General features: G+C 41.4%; 1 protein-coding gene across 2 annotated transcripts in view; it reads left to right on the top strand.

The window, feature by feature from the left end:
* The window catches only part of UGGT2 (UDP-glucose glycoprotein glucosyltransferase 2), a 295,296-nt gene that overhangs the window by 145,567 nt on the left and 127,480 nt on the right, over positions 1-22,249 (top strand). For both annotated transcript variants that reach the window (XM_037895931.2, XM_043534691.1), the window contains 3 exons: positions 3,226-3,432; positions 7,167-7,298; positions 18,365-18,492. In XM_037895931.2, coding sequence (XP_037751859.1) covers positions 3,226-3,432; positions 7,167-7,298; positions 18,365-18,492 — 467 coding nt within the window. The remainder of the gene's footprint in view (positions 1-3,225; positions 3,433-7,166; positions 7,299-18,364; positions 18,493-22,249) is intronic.

The raw sequence follows: 22,249 nt of genomic DNA, 5'->3' as shown, positions 1-22,249 counted from the left end.
TTTGGATTGTTTAGAAGCGGGGACAAAATGTTTTACTTGTGAAGTAAACTGTAACACAAATTTTAATTCTTTACCTCTAAAATTTGCAATCAAAAGCTATGGCTGCACTATGAGCTAGAGCGGTGATTCAAGCTTGCATACATATACTCATGCTACCTCGATAAGAGCTAGCGTATAATAATAATACTGTAGCCGTGAAAGCGGCAGCATGGCTAAGCCATGCCATATACGTTCCCATGGAATTTGGGCAGATTTGTGCTCGGCACAGCTGATCTGTGCTTCTGCTGCTGCTGGCCATGCTACTGTGGCTACACCCCTATTTATACTCTGATAGTGAGAATATGTGTGAATGAGCTGGGAATCACACCCCTAGCTCATAGTGTAGACATAGCCGCACCTAATTATCAGTGGAGAAATTATAGCATACAGTATAGATGTCAGGACTACCTCTATTACTTCTCATTTCCCCATATTCATGGTTGAATAGCTACCCAGAGAAGTAATTAGATGGATTGAAGAACTGGGATACAGACTGTTTCAAATGTAGGTTGCTAGTTTCAAATATGGTCAGTGTTTGTAATCAGCAAGAGTCATTGCCATCCAGAGGGTGACTGGCCTACGTGAAATGACTTGGTAACTTCTTCATGGATTAAAGACTAACAGCAATTTTTACTAATTGATTCCATTATTGGTAATCACAGAGAAGAAGGCAAGGATTGAATGAGCATGGAGAATGAGTTACTTGAGCTCTGCTAAAGGTAGTTACTGTCAGTCAGGGTTGAAACAGATTGGTGTGGCAGCATTAAGAAGCTAACTATCTGTGTCTAGGCTGTGTCTGTTTTGTAGACTTTAATCTTCAGGGTTCTTATTCTAGCACCTTTCACAAACAAGAACATGTCCTTAACTTTAAAATTTGACATGTGTTAGGTGTGGGTGAGATAAAACGAATGCTGTGAGTAGGGAAATAAGTATCCAATGAAAGAGAATGGCAAAAGATATAAAGAAAAAAATGAAATTAATAAAAGTAAATTTACTAATCATTGACGAGTCCAGTATCTAGTGCACATGTAAGCTCCAGGAGGGAAAATGGAGCTTTTCTTGTATTGGTATTTACCATGGAGAAAGAGGAAAAGGTATCAGAACTGTCTATCAGTTTCCTGGCACCAGAAGGAAAAAAAAAAAAAACTCATAGAGGCAGAAATCCTAGAACAGGAGGAAAAAAAAAGAGAGAGTAACTTAAAACAAGTGATGCTCCATGTTCTATATAGCCTGCATCCCACAACTCAAATACATGAAATACTATTAAAAATACCAAACTAACTAACAAAAAATTCCACATGGGAGATGCTGTAGTTGACTAGGAGAGGGACTGATCTGGATAAATCCCCTTTTCTGTATGAATCATTCAGTCTAGTAGTGTCCAAAATTTTCAGCCTGATGGCCAAACATATTGTTTGAAAACGTCAAGGAACTGCATCAGTACTTTGGGGAAGATTCTCTGCCCTGTTCCAATCCTTTGACTCCATTCAGGAAAGCACAAGGGGAGTGGAAACCATCACCAAGTGGAGTCCTTTAGAGCAATGGTGGGCAGCCTGGGGGCCGCACGCAGCCCATCAGGGTAATCCGCTGGCAGGCTGCGAGGCAGTTTGTTTACATTGACCGTCCACAGGCACGGCTGCTCACAGCTCCCAGGGGCCACAGTTCGCCGCTCCCGGCAAATGGGAGCTGTGGGAAGCGGCGGCCAGCCTGCGCAGCTTCCTGCAGCTTCCACTGGCCAGGAATGGCAAACCACAGCCATTGGGAGCTGCCGGTGGCCGTGCCTGCGGACGGTCAGTGTAAACAAACTGTCTTGCGGCCTGCCAGCAGATTATCCTGATGGGCCGCAGGTTGCCCACCGCTGCCTGAGAGGATGTGGAGCTGGCGTAAGCAGCTGCTACACCTCACTCCTCACAGTCCCTGGCATAAGGGGCATCAGAGGTAGGGAGTGAGAGTGGCCAGAATGTGTTGCTCTCCTCCTCTCCTAGCTGGAGTATGGCCACTTGGGCATTTTCTTTTTGAAATCACAGGGCACAGTTCAGGATACACATTTATAATTAATAATCAAATACAGATTTTCTTTTTAACACAGTCAAGGGCTACAATTTAGAGCCTCAGAGGCCACAATTTGAATGCCACTGATTTAATCCTTTACTGCAATACATTTCATCTGCTTCTCCTTGATTTTAGAGGACAAGAAAGTCACCTGATCAGCCTGTACTTACTCACTCCTATCTAAAGAATAATTTCTTATCAGTCTCTTCCTCCATAGCCTTGTGTGTCATCACTGTCTTTAATAAGTATTTAAGATTTTCTTTCTGATTTATTATCAAAATTCAGGGGATAATTAAGTGAAATTTCTCCAGTTTATTCTCTGCTGAAGTTAAAATCTTTCAGAGAAATTTGAGAAAATCCATTGAGCCATTTTTGAAAGTTATGCAAGTGAAATATGGCATATAATTAACACTAATTAAAATGTACTCCCTACTGAACTGTCAGAGTAGCCCAAAGTAGTCATTCCATGAAGAATATCTTGTATTTAAAATATTTGTTACAGGGTAAATATCTGCCTACTAGCTGCCTTTTCTATTGCTAACTGAAAGTCTAAGTTTAGCAGTCACACATATATTTTTCATTAAAACTAATAGCCAAAAATAAACACTCTAAGGCAGTGGTTTTCAACCACTGGTAGGTGTACCGCTTAGGGTACACAGAGGTCTTCCAGGCGGTATGTCAGCTCATCTAGATATTTGCCTAGTTTTTCAACAGGCTACATAAAAAGAACTAGCAATGTGAGTACAAACTAAAATTTCATATAGACAATGAATTGTTTATATTGCTGTATATACTATTATATGGTAAGTATCACACTGAAATGTAAGTATAATATTTATATTCCAATCTATGTATTTTATAATTATATAGTAAAAATGAGAAATAAGCAAGTGCTGTGACACTTTTTTGTATTTTTGTCTGATTTTGTAAGCAAGTAGTTTTTAAGTGAGGTGAAACTTGGGGTTTGCAGGACAAATCAGACTCCTGAAAGGGGTACTGTAGTCTGGAAAGGTTGAGAACCACTGTTCTAAGGATATTTCATTGCACAGACAACTAAGATGATAAATAGTTAAACATCAGGTGTGAGTAGTTTAAATTATGAGATTGTAATTATATATTTTTCTTTGTCTGCAGAAAACAAGCAGTCATACGCGGCTTGGGATTGTGAACAATCCAATATCAAAAATAACGGAAGATAACACAGCTATTGCAAGGGCAATTTTGACTGCCTTTTTAACGCAGAAAAACAGCAGCTTAAAAAGTTTCCTAAGTAAGATAGCTAAGGAGGAGACAGCAAAAGCCCTTGCTAGAGGAACTAAAATTAAGAAATTGCTTGTTCCGGTCAGTAAAAAACATTTTATTAAATAATAGTCACTTGATGTATTTATATAAACTATTGCTCATTACTTTTTTTCTTTTCAGAGATACTTTACTTCATTATATGATAGGTGGCACATTTCTAGCTGAGAATAGCTTCCTATTGCCTGGTGTCATAAAGCATGGGTCAAAAAAAGTGATTTTAACCATAAAATAATTGTTCTTAAGTACAGTTACTGGGGTATGTTGTTTGTCTTTTGAAAGATCTTTCTATTATGAAAAATAATAAAACACAATTTACTGAACAATGTGGCTATCAGGTCATTGAGAGCCAAATAGCTCTAATCATCACTGATTTTTTTAAAGCCATTTCTTGATTTGCACTTTTTAAACACTAAATTTGGAACTCCTATGTGAAAGGATTATCAGCTTAATCCAAAAGTTACCTTACTTCTGTTGTAAACATTGAGTATTGAATTTATTGAGCAATGATTAAGGTTAAGATTTTTTCATGGTTATTTTTAGTAAAAGTCACGGACAGGTCACAGACAATAAACAAAAATTCACAGGAGTCTGTGACCTGTCCGTGACTTTTGCCAAAAATAACTGCCGGGTGGGAGAGAGGAAGGAGGGGGAGAAGAATGACAGCTAGACCCCCATGGTGGGGGCGACTGACAGCCCAAGCCCCACTGTCATGGGTTGTGGGGGGATATAACCCTGGCTCCAGCCCCGGCCAAAGTCGCAGGACTGGAGTGCACAGTCCTGCCTCCAGCTGCAGGATGGGGGCACACAGCCCCAGTTCCAACCACAGCTGCGGAGTAGGGGTGCACAGCTCTGGCCGCAACTGGGGCAGGGTAGGGGGGTGCACAGTCCTGGCCTTGACTGCAGCCACGGACAGCTGAAGCCAAAGAAGTCATGGAGATCTGGTAAAGTCACGGAATCTGCGACTTCTATGACTACATCATATCCTTAGCAATGATAGTGATGATCTTCATGGACTGATGCAACTGAAATTAAAAAGAGCTTCAATTATTTAACTTCCAGCAATCATTTTCCATGTCTGTTGACCTAAAGCAGGGAAAGTACATTAATGTGTTTAAAATGTTTTCTTATATTATTACTGACTTGAAACACAGTCAGCAATTCAGAGTAAGAGGTCACTTGTATGGTAGATGTTAGCCGCCAAGTAACAGCTGCAGACTACAATGCTGGTTTCAAAAACAGCTATGTACTTCAATTTTTTTAATTAGGAAAGCTGTTCAAGAATATATTTGGAAGTTCTTCAAATGGCCTCTGTATATTTCCATTTATGGGATGCATTGATTGTATGCTCCTTAGGCAGTGGAACTTCAACTTGCAGTGCCTGTTAGAGTGCTTATGCCCCCTTCCCAACTCCCCTCAGCATTAGCAGACATTTTGAATGTGAGGCTATACAAATGGATGTGGCATTCTGGCCACCTCAGTTCCTTTCTGCCATGTCCAGGAACAGCTTCGTGATTTGGCTGGGGTCTGGTCTTCAGTACCTTTTTATGATTAGAACCGTGGTTCTTTGAGATGTTATTGTCGATGTGGATCCCATGATCCAACCTCCATCCCTTCTTTTGTGGTGCTCAACAATATGGGCTTCAAATTTTGAGGGAAATGAAGAAAGGTCTTTGTTGTCCTGCCCTTGATGCCTTTGTACAGGAGTGTGAGAAAACACAGGGCACATGCATGGTCCCAATGGAAACTGTTATAAAAAAAACCAACATGAGGCTTATGGCCACCTAGAATGAGATCCATACAAACTACATCTTGAAGAACCAGTTACTTAAGTAACCATTATTTCCCAATGTGCTTCAACTCTTCAGAGGAGTCTTGTGTCCCTTTCTCCAGACTTACACCCCCCAGAAAGGACAAGTTTATCATCTGGGCTTGTGTTCACTCCACCTCATGATGTGGGTGATAGAATTTTAATGGCTACAGAGTGGACTTGTTCTGTAGATGTGCAAAGGTTTTTACCTAATAACAGGAAAGGGTCTACATATGCATGTTATATTAGCAAATGAAAAAGGGTTTTATTATGAGCAGATAATAATAATATTGTTCCACATATGGCACCAGTTCAGTCCATATTAGGTTACTTACTATATATGAAATCTGCTTATCTTTTGTTATCTTGTATGTGGTTACACTAATCTGCATTGTATTTGGGTATTGATAAATCACTGTTTACTCAAGTTTTGGTTAAGAAGTTTCTTAAAGAATTATTTAATCTTTATCTTCCAATTAAAGTCCGTACACCTTTTTGAAACCTTCATTTGGTTCTTTTTCACTTCATAAAACAGCCTTTTGAGCCAATGAGTGAATGTTCTTTTTTTAGTTGTCTATTAAGGCAGTTTTCATAATGGCTATTACTTGAGCAACAAGAGTCTGTGAACTACAAGCATTAATGGCTGACCCATTATTCACAGTTTTTATGAAGATAAAGTAGTATTAGGCCCTCACCTCACCCAAAATTCTTACCTAAGATGGTTACTGACTTTCATATTAATCAGTCTGTCAATTTACCTATACTTTTCCTGAGATCACATAGTCATCAGGTCAGTCTAAATTGCATACCCTAGATGCAAAATGACATTAGCCTGCTGTCTGAACAGAACTAAAGAGTTTAGACAGCCTAGACTTTTTGTCTCTTATTCGGGTAGTAAAAAAGGCCAAGTGTTACTGCACAGTTTCTAAGTGGGTTAGAGTGTGTATTCATGAGTCTTATAAATTAGTAATAATCTCTTCCCCAGAAGGGAATAAGGTCCAATTCCACTAAAGTCAAAGAAGTGCCTATGGCATTTAAAAGACCTGTCCCACTTATTGAAATATGTAAGGCTGCAACATGGAGTTCCATGCATACTTTTACTAAACATAATCCTCTAAATTTGGCATCAAGATCAGGTGCTAGATTTGGCAGGCCAGTTCTTTAATCACTTTTTAATTGGGAATCCATGTAATGGGATTACTGAAAGCTAAACTATCCCAGGAGTGGGAATATGCAGAAGCTACTCAAAGAAGAAATTAATATTACTCACCTGTATCCAGACCCTGCATATGTATACTGCCACACCTTACCCCTGTTTCTCTGAGTCCTGATTTCCAAACAGGACTTGAGGAAGATGCGGAAGGAACTGAGGTGGCTGGAGTGCTATGCCTCCTTTTATGGCACTCCATCAGGCACTGCTAATTAAAATGTCACCCTCTAAACTGCACCTGATCAGCTCATCCTACAAATGTGAATACGTAGAGTCCAGTTCGAAGAACTCCAGTTACAAGTGAGTAACTGTCATTTTTGTTATTGAGAAATTTTATTTTTCCACTTCATAATCCATTTTTTCTGATTAAGAGCGTAAGATAGGGTAAATTAACAGAATAGTGGACTTTATTGCAAGATTCATGATTCTTTGTGTGACAGTGTTCTGAGCACTTCCTGGTCAAAAAGTGCTTAAACTCAGGCTCAGCCTGGTTCTTCTGTTGTGCTGTTGCTCAAGGAGAAAGAAGTACAAATTAGTTGCTTGGGAGAGACACAGAGGAATGTAGATATGTAGGGCTTCACTCCCAGGGTTATATGACTGGTCTGAAGCTAAGGCTGGAGGAGTTCTCTCTTGCTTTTATCTTGTTTAGAGTTTTGTTATAAACAGTTTGAAGAAAACCCTGGCTGACTATCACTGTATTTTGTTTTTGCTGAATCTGGCCACAGTCTTACACATTACACCTTTCTTCTGCTTTAGGGAATGGATGACAGTACTTTTGAGAAGAAATACAACACTATAGGAATGGATATAATTCAGACTCACCAAATGTTCTGTCAAGAAGTTCTTAAACTGCTTCCTGGGCAAATGGCTGTTGTCAGCAATGGGAGGGTAAGTAAAAAAACAGTCCATTTTCTTATTCTCCATGTATGTTCTCTTCCTCTCCTTGAACTTTTATGTAATGCTAAGGTAATGTATTATATTACTTTCTTACTCTCCACAGTGTGTGGCTAGAATGTATACTCGCTTTTGCTTGTTTTTTCTGTAGTTCTTTATTATGGATTTCATTTGCAGTCATTAACTACTCAGGAACATAGGATATGCCATGCTGGAATTGACCAGGCGTCCATCCGGTTCAGTATCTTGTTTTCTGACAGTGTCCAGATATGTGAAAAGAATATATGAGAAACTCTGCAATAGTAGTTATGGGATCACCTGCCTCCAGGGAAGGTTTCCTCCAAACTCCAATAGTTAGAGGTTGTCTTATGCCATAGTGTGAGGGTTTATATCCCTTCCAAAATTCTTTTATAAAAATGTGTATTTGTATAACTTGCTCAACAGTTCTCAGTCTGAGGTTTTTAAATATTCTGGAGGCTATCAAAGGGCCATAGAGGCCCAACCACTGCCATTCTTTTTTAGTTTTCTTAGTATGACTAGGTGTGGAAATTTGAGTCTTTGCTGTGCCTGCGGGACTTCTTGTTTTTATCCTTCATTTCTTTCAAATTGTTGTTGTAAAAAGATTTTATTAGTAGTGCTAGATGGTAGTTGCCTCTGAAGCAGCAGCTAGATCTGTGACTTCCCTCTTGTCCGGAGAGAGATAGTGGAAGGTCCTCTCATGGATCAGTAACTGATTAAAAGACAGAAAACAAAGGGTAGGAATAAATGGTCAATTTTCAGAATGGAGAGAGGTAAATAGTGGTGTCCCCCAGGGGTCTGTACTGGGAACAGTGTTGTTTCATGTATTCATAAATTTTCTGGAAAAAGCGGTAAACAGTAAGGTGGCAAAATTTTCAGATGATACAAAATTATTCGAGATAGTTAAGTCCAAAGCAGACTGTGAAGAGTTACAGAGGGATCTCACAAGACTGGGTGACTGGGTAACCAATGGCAGATGAAATTCAATGTTGATAAATGCAAAGTAGTGCACATTAGAAAACATAATCCCAACTATGCATACCAAATGATTTGGTCTAAATCAGCTATTACCACTCAAGAAAGAGATCTTGGAATCATTGTGGATAATTCTCTGAAAAGATCTGTTCTATGTGCAGTGGCAGTCAAAAAAGCTAACAGAATGTTAGGAGCTATTAGGAAAGGAATAGATGATAAGACAGAAAATATCATAATGCCACTACATAAATCCATGGTATGCCTACATCTAGAATACTGTATGCCGTTCTGGTCAGCTCATCTCATAAAATATATATTAGAATTGGAAAGGTACAGAGAAGGGCAACAAAAATGATTAAGGGTATAGAGCTTTTGTAAGAGGAAAGATTAAAAAGACTGGTACTTTTCATCTGACTAAGGGGAGATGATAGAGGTCTATAAAATCATTACTGCTGTGGAGAAAGTGAATCAGGAAGTATTATTTACTCCTTCACTAACACAATAATCCAGATCACTCAATAAAATTAATAGTTAGCAGGTTTAAAACAAACAAAAGGTAGTGTTTCTTCAGACACCACACAGGCAACCTGTAGAACTCATTGCCATTGGATGCTGTGAAGACCAAAACTATAACGGGGTTCAAAAGAGAATTAAATAAGTTCATGGAGAATAGGTCCATCAGTGGCTCTGAGCCAAGATGGTCAGGGATGCAACCCCATACTTTGGAATTCCTTAGCCTCTGATTGCCAGAAGCTAGGAGTGGATGATGGGATGGATCACTCGATGATTGCCTGTTTGTTCATTCCCTCTGAAGCATTCCTTACACTGGCCACTGTTGGAAGACAGGAAACTGGGCTAAATGGACCATTGGTCTGACCCAGTGTGGTGGTTCTTCAAGACTGTATTCTCTTCTGATGTGCAGGTAAGAGAAGATCTTTCCTTTGAAGGGGAAGGATTGTCAGGTAACAAAACTGATGAGACCATAGCAAGGTCAGTTGCAATGTCTGTGGTACTATCAGTACCTGCCTTAAAGAAGAGATTATCTTTTTTGGGTCTTCTGCCACCAGACACAATACACCAGTATCCAAGTCCTTTCTTTTGTTCAGAGGAGATATCAGTCTCATCCTCAGCAATCCTATCTAGCTATCAATAGGCATCTCAAACATAAAACAAGAAGACAGATCTCTTCGTCAGAGGATCAGTCTCAACTTCAGCCTCCTGTTCTCAATTTTGACAGATTTGTTGGTAGCACAGAACCAGTGGCCCAGCCATACCACTTCTCTTGCACACCATGACACTTAAATCCATTTTGTATATATAAATAATTAGTATTTTCATGTAGATAGTATAGTTAGTGTGATTTTTGGTATTAATTTAATGCCTGTTAGTTTGAAAAAGAAAGAAAGAAATAGATAACCTTTTAGAAATAGGGACTTCCCCAGTACCATAATTTAGCTGAGGTGACTGATGTGGTGTCCTTAGGCTTCAAAACTTGTCCTTCTTGTGATGCAGCTGAAAGATGTGACTCTTTTGCCTTAGAGAGGGGCATATCCCCAATAGGTGCTCCATCTGCTGTTCCTTTTCTAAGAGGACACGGAAGGCAAGAAAAACTAGCCTTAGATTATTTGTCATGAAGCGTTTGATGAGAACCTCCTCACAACTGATAGGGATGATGAGTCATCTATCTGCTGCCCTGACCGGGAAAACCGAGAAGTCTGCTGCTTGCCAGGAGCTAGGATTCATGATGTGATGGAGAGACTGCCGAGACTCATCAAGCCCTAAGATTGCTACCCCTTCCTGCTTCTCCACGTGGGCACCAATGATACTGCCAAGAATGACCTTGAGCGGATCACTACAGACTACGTGGCTCTGGGAAGAAGGATAAAGGAATTTGAGGCGCAAGTGGTCTTCTCGTCCATCCTCCCCGTGGAAGGAAAAGGCCTAGGTAGAGACCATTGAATCGTGGAAGTCAACGAATGGCTACACAGGTGGTGTCAAAGAGAAGGCTTTGGATTCTTTGACCACGGGATGATGTTCCAAGAAGGAGGAGTGCTAGACAGAGACGGGCACCACCTAACGAAGAGAGGGAAAAGCATCTTTGCAAGCAGGCTGGCTAACCTAGTGAGGAGGGCTTTAAACTAGGTTCACCGGGGGAGGGAGACCAAAGCCCTGAGGTAAGTGGGGAAGTGGGATACTGGGAGGAAGCACGAGCAGGAGCGCGCGAGAGGGCAGGGGTCCTGCCTCATATTGAGAAAGAGGGACGATCAGAAAGTTATCTCAAGTGCCTATACACAAATGCAAGAAGCCTGAGAAACAAGCAGGGAGACTTGGAAGTCCTGGCACAGTCAAGGAATTATGATGTGATTGGAATAACAGAGACTTGGTGGGATAACTCACATGACTGGAGTACTGTCATGGATGGATATAAACTGTTCAGGAAGGACAGGCAGGGCAGAAAAGGTGGGGGAGTTGCACTGTATGTAAGGGAGCAGTATGACTGCTCAGAACTCAAGTATGAAACTGCAGAAAAACCTGAGAGTCTCTGGATTAAGTTTAGAAGTGTGAGCAACAGGGGTGATGTTGTGGTGGGAGTCTGCTATAGACCACCAGACCAGGGGGATGAGGTAGACGAGGCTTTCTTCCGGCTACTCACGGAAGTTACTAGATCGCAGGCCCTGGTTCTCATGGGAGACTTCAATCACCCTGATATCTGCTAGGAGAGCAATACAGCGGCGCACAGACAATCCAGGAAGTTTTTGGAAAGGGTAGGGGACAATTTCGTGGTGCAAGTGCTGGAGGAACCAACTAGGGGCAGAGCTCTTCTTGACCTGCTGCTCACAAACCGGGAAGAATTAGTAGGGGAAGCTAAAGTGGACGGGAACCTGGGAGGCCGTGACCATGAGATGGTCCAGTTCAGGATCCTGACACAAGGAAAAAAGGAGAGCAGCAGAATACAGACCCTGGACTTCAGAAAAGCAGACTTTGACTCCCTCCGGGAACTGATGGGCAGGATCCCCTGGGAGAATAACATGAGGGGGAAAGGAGTCCAGGAGAGCTGGCTGTATTTTAAAGAATCCTTATTGAGTTTACAGGGACAAACCAACAAACCATCCCGATGTGTAGAAAGAATAGTAAATATGGCAGGCGACCAGCTTGGCTTAACAGTGAAATCCTTGCTGATCTTGAACACAAAAAAGGAGCTTACAAGAAGTGGAAGATTGGACAAATGACCAGGGAAGAGTATAAAAATATTGTTTGGGCATGCAGGAGTGAAATCAGGAAGGCCAAATCACACCTGGAGGTGCAGCTAGCAAGTGATGTTAAGAGTAAGAAGAAGGGTTTCTTCAGGTATGTTAGCAACAAGAAGAAAGTCAAGGAAAGTGTGGGCCCCTTACTGAATGAGGGAGGCAACCTAGTGACAGAGGATATGGGAAAAGCTAATGTACTCAATGCTTTTTTTGCCTCTGTCTTCACGAACAAGGTCAGCTCCCAGACTACTGCACTGGGCAGCACAGCATGGGGAGGAGGTGACCAGTCCTCTGTGGAGAAAGAAGTGGTTCGGGACTATTTAGAAAAGCTGGATGAGCACAAGTCCATGGGGCCGGATGCGCTGCATCCGAGAGTGCTAAAGGAGTGGGCGGATGTGATTGGCCATTATCTTTGAAAACTCATGGCGATCGGGGGAAGTCCCGGAAGACTGGAAAAAGGCTAATGTAGTGCCCATTTTTAAAAAAGGGAAGGAGGAGGATTCTGGGAACTAAAGGCCAGTCAGTGTCACCTCAGTCCCCGGAAAAATCATGGAGCAGGTCCTCAAGGAATCAATTCTGAAGCACTTAGGAGGAGAGGAAAATGATCAGGAACAGTCAGCATGGATTCACCAAGGGCAAGTCATGCCTGACTAATCTAATTGCCTTCTATGATGAGATAACTGGCTCTGTGGATGAGGGGAACGCAGTGGACGTGTTGTTCCTTGACTTTAGCAAAGCTATTGACACGGTCTCCCACAGTATTCTTGCCAGCAAGTTAAAGAAGTATAGGCTGGATGAATGGACGATAAGGTGGATAGAAAGTTGGCTAGATTGTCGGGCTCAATGGGTAGCGATCAATGGCTCCATGTCTAGTTGGCAGCCAGTACCAAGTGGAGTGCCCCAAGGGTCGGTCCTGGGGCCGGTTTTGTTCAATATCTTCATTAGTGATCTGGAGGATGGTGTGGATTGCACTCTCAGCAAGTTTGCAGATGACACTAAACTGGGAGGAGAGGTGGATACGCTGGAGGGTAGGGATAGGATACAGAGGGCCCTAGACAAATTAGAGGATTGGGCCAAAAGAAATCTGATGAGGTTCAACAAGGACAAGTGCAGGGTCCTGCACTTAGAACAGACAAATCCCATGCACCGCTACAGACTAGGGACCGAATGGCTCGGCAGCAGTTCTGGAGAAAAAGACCAGACGAGAAGCTGGATATGAGTCAACAGTGTGCCCTTGTTGCCAAGAAGTCCAATGGCATTTTGGGATGTATACGTAGGGGCATTGCCAGCAGATCGAGGGACGTGATCGTTCCCCTCTATTCGACATTGGTGAGGCCTCATCTGGAGTACTGTGTCCAGTTTTGGGCCCCACACTACAAGAAGGATGTGGAAAAATTGGAAAAAGCGTCCAGCGGAGGGCAACAAAAATGATTAGGCGACTGGAACACATGACTTATGAGGAGAGGCTGAGGGAACTGGGATTGTTTAGTCTGCAGAAGAGAAGAATGAGGGGAGATTTGATAGCTGCTTTCAACTACCTGAAAGGGGGTTCCAAAGAGGCTGGATCTAGACTGTTCTCAGTGGTAGCTGATGACAGTACAAGGAGTAATGGTCTCAAGTTGCAGTGGGGGATGTTTAGGTTGGATATTAGGAAAAACTTTTTCACTAGGAGGGTGGTGAAGCACTGGAATGGGTTACCTAGGGAGGTGGTGGAATCTCCTTCCTTAGATATTTTTAAGGTCAGGCTTGACAAAGCCCTGTCTGGGATGATTTAGTTGGGGATTGGTCCTGCTTTGAGCAGGGGGTTGGACTAGATGACCTCCTGAGGTCCCTTCCAACCCTGATATTCTATGAAAAAAGGGCCTACCAGACTTGAACAGCCATTATAATTGAGTGCTCCTTTGAGTTGTTGCTCAGATCTGAGCTCCCATGCTCACTCTTCAAAGACGTCTCCATCTACTGAGACCAGCAGAGCATCTAAGTCATTCTCTACCCAGTCATCTGAAAGGAATAGGAAGAAATATGGTTCCCACCGCGAGCACAGGCCTAGTTCTTCCCTTTGTCTTTGGCGTCTCATAAAGAGAGGCACAGATCTTCTCAGGCTACGCAGTCAAAAGATGGTTCATGGTCCAAATTGGGTCCTTCTGACAACCTGACAGAACCAGTCACCAAGCAATGGTATCATCTGAAGTAGAGCACCATCCTTTGCCTTGTATGATCCATTGGTACCAACCTTGGTGCACTTGATGCCAGTGACCCTGGCACCCACACTTCCGGTGCTGATCATTATGGTATGGTTGCTCCCTGCATCAACCCTCTCAACACCAAAGTTTTTCTTGGTACTGAACAATTTGATGGTTACTGCACAGCTTGAGTCACCACTACTGTCTATGACTATGAGAGTGCCCTTTATGGCACTACGTGCCAACACAGCTACAGTACCAAACACCTCTTCAGGGCCAACAAGGAGACAGTCTCTAGCTCAGCCTGTGACTCCTGTTAAGGTAGCCTCACCACAGCTCCCACTGGAAGCACAGCAGGGAGACATCCCCTACCTGGTTGCCTTGGTCCCATTCATATGAACTCTACTGGTGAGGCAGGGAGTCTAGGACCTGGTCCTATAGACATAGGCCTGAGAAATCTAAGAACAGTCGTCATGGTTGTGATCCCTAGTCCCTTAATCCTATATTGTACAATCTTGGCCCTACTGGGTTCCTTGGGGCATGCACCCAGCAAGGGAACTGACCTCTACTGCCTCGTCTAAGCCTAGATCTCTGTTTGGGATACAAGTATTAATTTAGAAATAGAACCTAGTAGCTCTGAAATAGTTTAGTAAATGACCTTTGCCCTCTGGAGAGAGAGTTGTATGCTTTATATGAGTTTTATTACAAATTAATAAAGAGAGCAAACTTAAAATCAATTAAACTTCTAACTAATTAAGAATTAAACATCACAATTATCAAGTCAAAATTACAGTTGGAATTGAGGTAATAAATCAGCAATTTGACAGTAACATGGAATGAAACCAGCAATTGACCAAATCATTGGTTGAACACAGTGAAAAATAAATCATGAAGCTGACATAGTATATGATCAATTCTTATACATACTTATACATACATACCTGGAAATCTAAAGCGGCAAGGTTGATATTTACTAGGTGAGTTTTACTTTCTCAACTAATTTATCTCTTCTGTGTTAGAGTGATTAACAACCCACAAATTCCCTTGCTAGGATAGAGTAGTTTTACTCAGGCATTCTTTTATAGCCCAGAGTAATGCAATCTGTTTTAAAATAGGATTTACTTAAAATTTGGATACACAACATACATTCTCATTCAACATTAAAAAGTGTTAGACTGGTTCGTTAGGTAAAAAGGTTCCATTTTAAGTCACTTTCCAAAGAGGACCTGCCCTTCAAATACTTGGATCTCAGGGGCAATAGTTATTCATTAATTTAATGTGCAATTTTACTTAGATTAGGCAACCATTGATCCACTGGCTCATGATGTACACGTAAGAGGTCTAGTCAAGTGCTTGATGAATCCGCTTATGGCTGACAAGCCCCAATTAAAGAGCAACACAGCTTGTTACAAATTTCACAGCTCCATGTGTTGTCTGAGTTGGAGTCCAAGATTACAGCACGCTGCTTTCTTCTTTCTCACTTTGCTTCCGTCCTCTGGATAAAAGCTGCTTCATGTTCAGCTGCACCCAGTGCCAGATATTCCCTCAAGGTTGGGCGGGATTCTGCATACTACTCCCAGCTTTCTACACTGATGTTGAACGACTTCATATTATTTTTGTATACATTTTAGTACCGCCGTAAAAGGCAGCCCTGCTTTCTAGAGCCATCTCTAATCTTGTTGTACAAAATATTATTAGCAATAGAGTCTCCTCCCATTCTCCTGACAGGAGTGTGCCATTGCAACCTCCTCTTCTTAATAGTAGTTTCTAAGTGTGTTAGTCCTGCATGTTACAGCACCTCTGTGTTTGGTATTTTGTCTTCCCCCTTTATTTCCAGGATCTTGTGCAGACATCTCATGTGGAAGCTGTTCAGTCTCCTGATGAGTCTAGCATACGTAGTCCACATTTCTGAACAATGAAGCGGGGATGACAGCACACAAGTCTCGTAGCTTCGCATCTTCACCTCAGTTCATAGTTTGCTGTTGTTCCGTGCACATTTCTGTAATAGCCCGAAATTCTTAGCTGCTTTTCCAGTTCAGTTAATCAGTTCAGTCTGAAGGTCAAGATTCCTGCTAATCATAGAACCCAAGGATCAAAAGCTGTTGACAACTCCACGAGATTTACCCTCCAGAGTGATGTCAGGCATTGGTTCTTCTACCCCGTGATAGATGATTACAGTTTTCTTGAAACTAATTGTCAACCTGAAGCCCTTGCATGATGCAGAAAATCTACCCAAGAGATTTGCAGGAAAGATTGACTGTGGGCAACCAATGGCGTATCATCCGCAAACTGGAAATCTCTCAGAACCAGCACTTTCACCTTGTTTTTCGCTCTAAACCATGCAGTGTAGAACAAGCCTCCATCTAGTCTAGTTCGAAAATAAATGCCATCATTGCTGTCTTTAAATGCATGAAGAAGCAGGAATGAAAAGTAGATGTTAGAAAGCATGGGGGCTAAGACACACTCCTGTTTCACCCTTTGTTAATGTCGAACGCATTTGATTCTATGTTTTCATGCACTACAGTTGCCCTCATACCTTGATGTAATGAACAAATGATGTTCAGTTTTACTTGGAAAGATGACTACGAATGGTGGTGTTGGGTTCTCTGTGCATCTCTCAATGATTTCAATACCAAACTTTCTCAGTTAATAAGAAAAAACGCCTTTTATTTTTCTATCTGCCAGCCCTGCAAACTCATCATGGAATCTTAAAATCATGCTAGTGTCTCTCTGGCTCATGCATCATACCAGTATTACATACAATTCCATTGACAAAATTTGGCCTAAACAATTTGCAAGCCAAAATCAGTGCAACATCATTTATACCAGTGCAACATCACCAAGATATGATGAGAGCATTGCAAATGTCTACTTTAGATTTACTGATATATTTTTACAATAACTTTTCACAGTGGAGTTGTTCTTCAGAGTTAATGAGTGATGATTATTTGAAATTAATTCAACTATTTAACTCTTTTAGATCTAGTTGTAACAGATTTAGAAACTGTTCTTGACTGGAAAAGTATTATGTCATTTTCTTGGGATTTTTGCTAGAAAACCACAAAGATTTTTAAAAGAAATTTAAATTTTCAGGGTAATAACATGACTATTTCTGAGCTCTTTACTTTTTTTTCTAAGACAATAGGGAGAAGTTTGCATACTGTGCAAATGGGTTTGAACAGTAATTAACAAGCTATTTCATAAGTTAGTATATTTTGTCTTATCGGCATAACTTGCGTAAAAAAAGGTGTACAGGTATAACTGAGAGCAAACTCTGGTCCTGAAATTGGAACCTAGCAAACAATTATGTTGATACAAGTCAAAATAGAATGCAGTCCTGTAAGCAGCTTGACTTACTGATATAGTGCCCCCTGTCATCATAGCATGGCGTTGCAAGGGTCTTAGTCTATAGCCCCTCCTGTGATGTCCTGTCTCTGGCTAAGTCTTTCATGGCCTAGCCCTCCAGCCCAGGTCACTTCTCTCTATTTCTATCCCCTTCTGAGGTAACAACAGTCCAAAAACAATGAAAACTTTATTTAGTCACTAATGTCAAAAGATGACCCTAAGTGCACATAGCAATAAGATATATTGAATAAGACCATGCAGTTTTTCAGAATCACTTTCCTGACCAAAAGGGCACTTTACATTTCTCTCTTTTTTCAATCAAATATTGTCATTGATGTTTTATTTAAGAATAATAGAATGAAATCCTGTCCCCATAAGTCAGTGGCAAAACTCTCATTTCAACTCCCATTGCCTTTTCAACAGTTTCCTAAGACGAAATTGAAAAATTTTGTACTTTTGCCATAATGTTTTTACAGTTCAATCCAAAACCCATTGAAATCTTTGGCTTTGGTTCGGCCCTTCTTGCTACTTAATCTTCTGGAAACATTACCTGTCCATTTACTTCTGCTTCCACTGAGACTGGATAACTGAAACTTATTTTCTTTATAGAAAAGTGTGTGTGTGTGTGTGTGTGTGTGTGTGTGTGTGTGTGTAATGTATTCATATTCTTATGATGTTTGACATGTGTACAATAGAATGTATTGATTTCCCAATTTTTTTTAAACAACTGTGTACACACCAATACACTAAAATAGTTCTGATGTAGGACACAATGAAGGTATTATAGGATTTAACAACTAAGCACAAGGCAGGATCATGGTGGTTTGTGTTCAAATTTTGCACTTTTTTCTTTGAGCTTTTATTTAAAAGGAGCTTATGTTGCCGAATAATACATTTCTGTAAATAGGCATGTATACTGGGAATGCTGTGATAGCCTTATACAAGTATTTGTGGATGTTCCTGTTGTAACTTTTTTTTTTTTTGTTTACAATAGATGCATCCCTTGTTTGCCCAAAGAATTTTTTCTACTTGCTATTAGGGATATCACCTGAAAGGAATGTATGTTTAAATATACTGTAGTTCAATTTAATTAATAGAAAATTGTAAATGCTGGAATTTTCACAGCATGAATACTATATAAATAGTAAAATCTAGCGGTATGCAGGAGAGAGATTTTTAATACTGAAAATGTTACTTTATTAAAAATTGAGCGTATTTTTTGCTTACAGAGGAAATATTTTTGAAAACCTAAGCTTATAGTAAAATAGTGTCATTTGTTTTTCCTCTTAAGGTCCTGGGTCCTTTGGATGAAAATGAGTTCTTTACTGAAGATTTTCATTTGTTGGAAAAGATAACATTCAGTACCTCAGCAGAGAAGATTAAAAGCATTGTCAGAGAGATGGGGATCAGCTCTAAACAGTAAAACACTTTTGGGTTTTGGGAATCTATTGTCTGAATGCATGTGAGACTCATTTGAGTTTATCACCTGTGACTAATTATTTCACTTTCTTCTAGAGGATACCAGGTCTTCTTTCAGTGTTTGTCCATATGTATTCCACTCTTTGTGTGCATGTGTCCAAGTTTGGATTCTTTTGGACAGCATCTTGCCCTTGTCCTCCAAGTGTCCTCATGCCTCCCATCCAAAGGCATAAAGCGTGGAGTGCGTCCCTTAGTTCCTTCTTATTGCCTGTGACTTCAGGTAGGCACTTAGGCAGTGTCTCAGGCTATGACTATACTAGCAGTTACTGCGGTATTACTTATAAAAGGAGTACTTGTGGCACCTTAGAGACTAACAAATTTAATCTCTAAGGTGCCACAAGTACTCCTTTTCTTTTTTGCGGATACAGACTAACATGGCTGCTATTCTGAAACCTGGTATTACTTATGTCGTTCAGGAGTGAAAAAGCAACCCCCCTGAGCAATGAAATTACACCAACCTAAGCACTGGTATAGACAGCCAGTGTAGACAGTGTTATGTCAGCTCTCCCTCAGACATAGCTGCTGCTGCTGCACATGGGGCTGGAGTAGTTAAGCTGACAGGAGACCTCTCTCCTGTCTGCTTAGAACTGTTACATTAGTTTACAGCAGTGCAGCTGCATCGCTGCAGCTCTGCTGCTGTAAACTTCCTAGTGTAGCCATAGCCTGAATTTCTCACTCATTGTTCTTGTGTAAATAGTTGTAAATAACTTCAGATAGTTACTCAGTTAGTTAGTCTTTAGTTGTAGGTTTTTCATAATGTTTCCTTTTTAAAAAATAAAGAAAAGCAAAACAAGCTTTTTTTTTTTTTTTTTTTTTTTTCCTTCCTGTGAGACTTTCCTGGTTCCAGGCTGAGCTCTTATGGTGGAACAAAAGTCTGCAGGACTTGAAAACTGTCCTCCTTGCAAGGCAGTAATGCCCTGTAATGAAGGACATACCAGATGTTTATTATGCCTTAATGAGGAACACATTTCTGAGAGGTGTGCCATTTGGAAGTCATTCTTAAACAGAACACAAAAGACAAAACAGACTGGCATAAAGCTGTTTTTTCTTGTAAGGGTCAATGCAGCCCTATTCATATCCTGGAGTGAGTGGGACTGAAATCCCTAAGCAGTTCTCTTCAGTAGGTGCTCCTGTCAGCTCCTCAGCTTGCAGCTCTGTGAGTAGAGTTTCTCAAAAATCCTGCTCTTGAACCAGGACAAATTCTGGAAGTCAAGAGAAAGAAGGAGAATAGCTCCTCTCAGGGATGTAGATCTAGGTCACCCTCTCTGGGTGCTAGCTCTAAAAGCAGAAATCCTTTTGTTCTTCCATGGAAAAAGGTAGCTCAAGGCCCAAGAAGGGTCCCTCTGGGCATCCACTCCAGTACCAGTCACTCTGCTCTGTTCCTGGCTCATATGGAGCTTCATGCATCACCTAATACTGAAATTTTGGCATCAAAGCTCCCAGTACTGGTGTCATTGGTACTGACCGCTCCAGTACTAATGCCTTCTATTTATCTGCCTATGACACTGATTTTCTCAGTACTGTGGGAGGCTCTATGGCTTCATGAGATTTAACTGTTTCTGTGGTCACCTCTGTTGTTTGTGGGAAAGGTTTCACCTGTAATATGAACGACTATCTCAGGCTCAATACCAAGCCCATTGTGGTATGTGTTAGGGCTCATTAAGCTCTTACTGTGCACTCAAGCCTAGAACTGCTTCACCTTTAGAGGAGGAATACTTTTTCTTTCCTTTAGACTCAGATAGCCAGAGGGAGGTGTCACCAACATATTCCTTTGGGTCTAGGTAATTTGATCCCTTTTTTTTTCAAATGGAGTATAGGGCACAACTACCCCTGGCCTAAGAGCTCTTGGCCCTCTGCTCCATACTTCTACCGGCAGCCTTGGTCCTACTGGGCACTGTTGGTCTTATAACTGGCAAGGAAGGCAGCATCAACAGCTCAATCTAGAATGAGGTATCTGTCTCCAGCAATGCAGCGGGGAGCACTGCAGATGGCTCAACCAGTGATTCAACACATGACCAAGGATCTGAAGAAGAGGATCTGCAGACTCAGGAACACAACATTCCAACTCCCATCTCTTCTTTGTTGCCTGATGAGGCTATGATTCCTTCTTCCACTAACATGCAGCCTGATGATTCCAAAACCTTTCAGGGGCTGCTGTGTCTCGTGGTTGATACACTCAAGATCCTTGTGAAAGTTGTCCAGGAGAAATCACATAATCTTTTGGACATTTTGCACACCTGCGTTCCTGGACATCTTGTGACACCAATAAATGAAGGCCTGCTAGAGCCAGCTAAATTACTGTGACAGTCACCTGCATCTCTGGTGTTACTATATAAGCATTCAAATAGAAGGTATAAGGCCTTTCAGCAGGATTTGAAAAATTTTACACTCATCCTGTGCCTGGCAGTGATGGCAGCCCATGAACGGACAAGACAACACGCACATCCAAGTCCATGCCATGGGCTTCATCAATAACCATGAGGAGAACTTTTTGGTTACAGTTATCTGGAATACTTAAAGTGCAGTTGACAGTAGAAAATCTGCCTTTGAGGGATGTAAATTGTTAAGGGCCCTGCACTCCTTAAACGGTTCTCGGGCAACAGTGAAATCTTTGGAAGTGTTTACACCATATCCCAAGTTTAGGCCTCAACCCTATCAGAAACACTTATACTTCCCACATCACAGAGTATGAATTAGCCAAAAAGATAGAGACTGCTGTCATGAGACCCCTTTCATAAGAGCATGCCACATCAAGAAGTGGAGTTCACTTCTCAGTCTCAGACCAGTGGAAGCAATGCTTTGAGTATCAGGGGAGGAATAAATTTGTTCCCATTACTTTCTGATACTTCTGAGCAGGGCCTGGCACCCAATCCTGGACATGAGACATCTAAACACCTTCATCTGGAAGTTCAAGTTCAGGACTGTAACACTAGCTGCAGTAATTCCATCTGTATTCACAGGATTAGTATACAGCTGTCAACATTCAGAATGCATGCTTTGATACAGCTATCCATCTTGCCCACAGGAAATACCTGAGATTGCAGGTAGGCAATTCCCACTACCAGTACAGGGTTCTGCCATTTGATCCATTTGGCGTTTACCAAATGTCTGGCGGTAGTGGATGCACACCAGAGAAAACAAAGAATCCAAGTTTTCCTTTACATAGGCTACTGGCTCTTTCAGGGGAGATCTCCTTAGCATTTGAACTACTCCAGTCATCAGGTACTTGTGCCTTCCACCTCCTTAGGACTGAGAGGCAACAAGGAAAAGTTTGTGTTAAGTTTCTGTCCAAACAATATAACTTACAGGGGCAGTACTGGACTTCACCACAGCACAGGCTTATCTGACTCAAGAAAGATTTGACACCATAGTATGTCTGATTAAACAGCTATGAGCCTAACCTCAGTCATCAGTAAGAGTTTGTCTCGGGCTTCAGGGATACTCAAGGTCTCTGGTCGGATCAGGAAACTCAACCGATGTCCTAAAGCTGAGGGCCATTCATCAGGCTTGCACAAAATTCCTACAAGTTCTGAAAGGTTTAACCATTCAGATTATGTAAGACAACGCCACAGTTACAGTGTATATCAATAGGCAAGGGGGAGCAAGATCCACCCCCCTTTCTCAATAAGCTGTGCATCTAAGGAAGTACTGCATTTGATAGAAAATTACTGCAATGGCCCATTGCTTACTAGGCTTG

The sequence above is a fragment of the Chelonia mydas genome, chromosome 1, assembly GCF_015237465.2.
Source record: "Chelonia mydas isolate rCheMyd1 chromosome 1, rCheMyd1.pri.v2, whole genome shotgun sequence".
Taxonomy (NCBI): Eukaryota; Metazoa; Chordata; order Testudines; family Cheloniidae; genus Chelonia; species Chelonia mydas.
The sequence above is the reverse complement of the archived record's forward strand: the minus strand, read 5'-3'. Positions and strand labels throughout refer to the sequence as shown.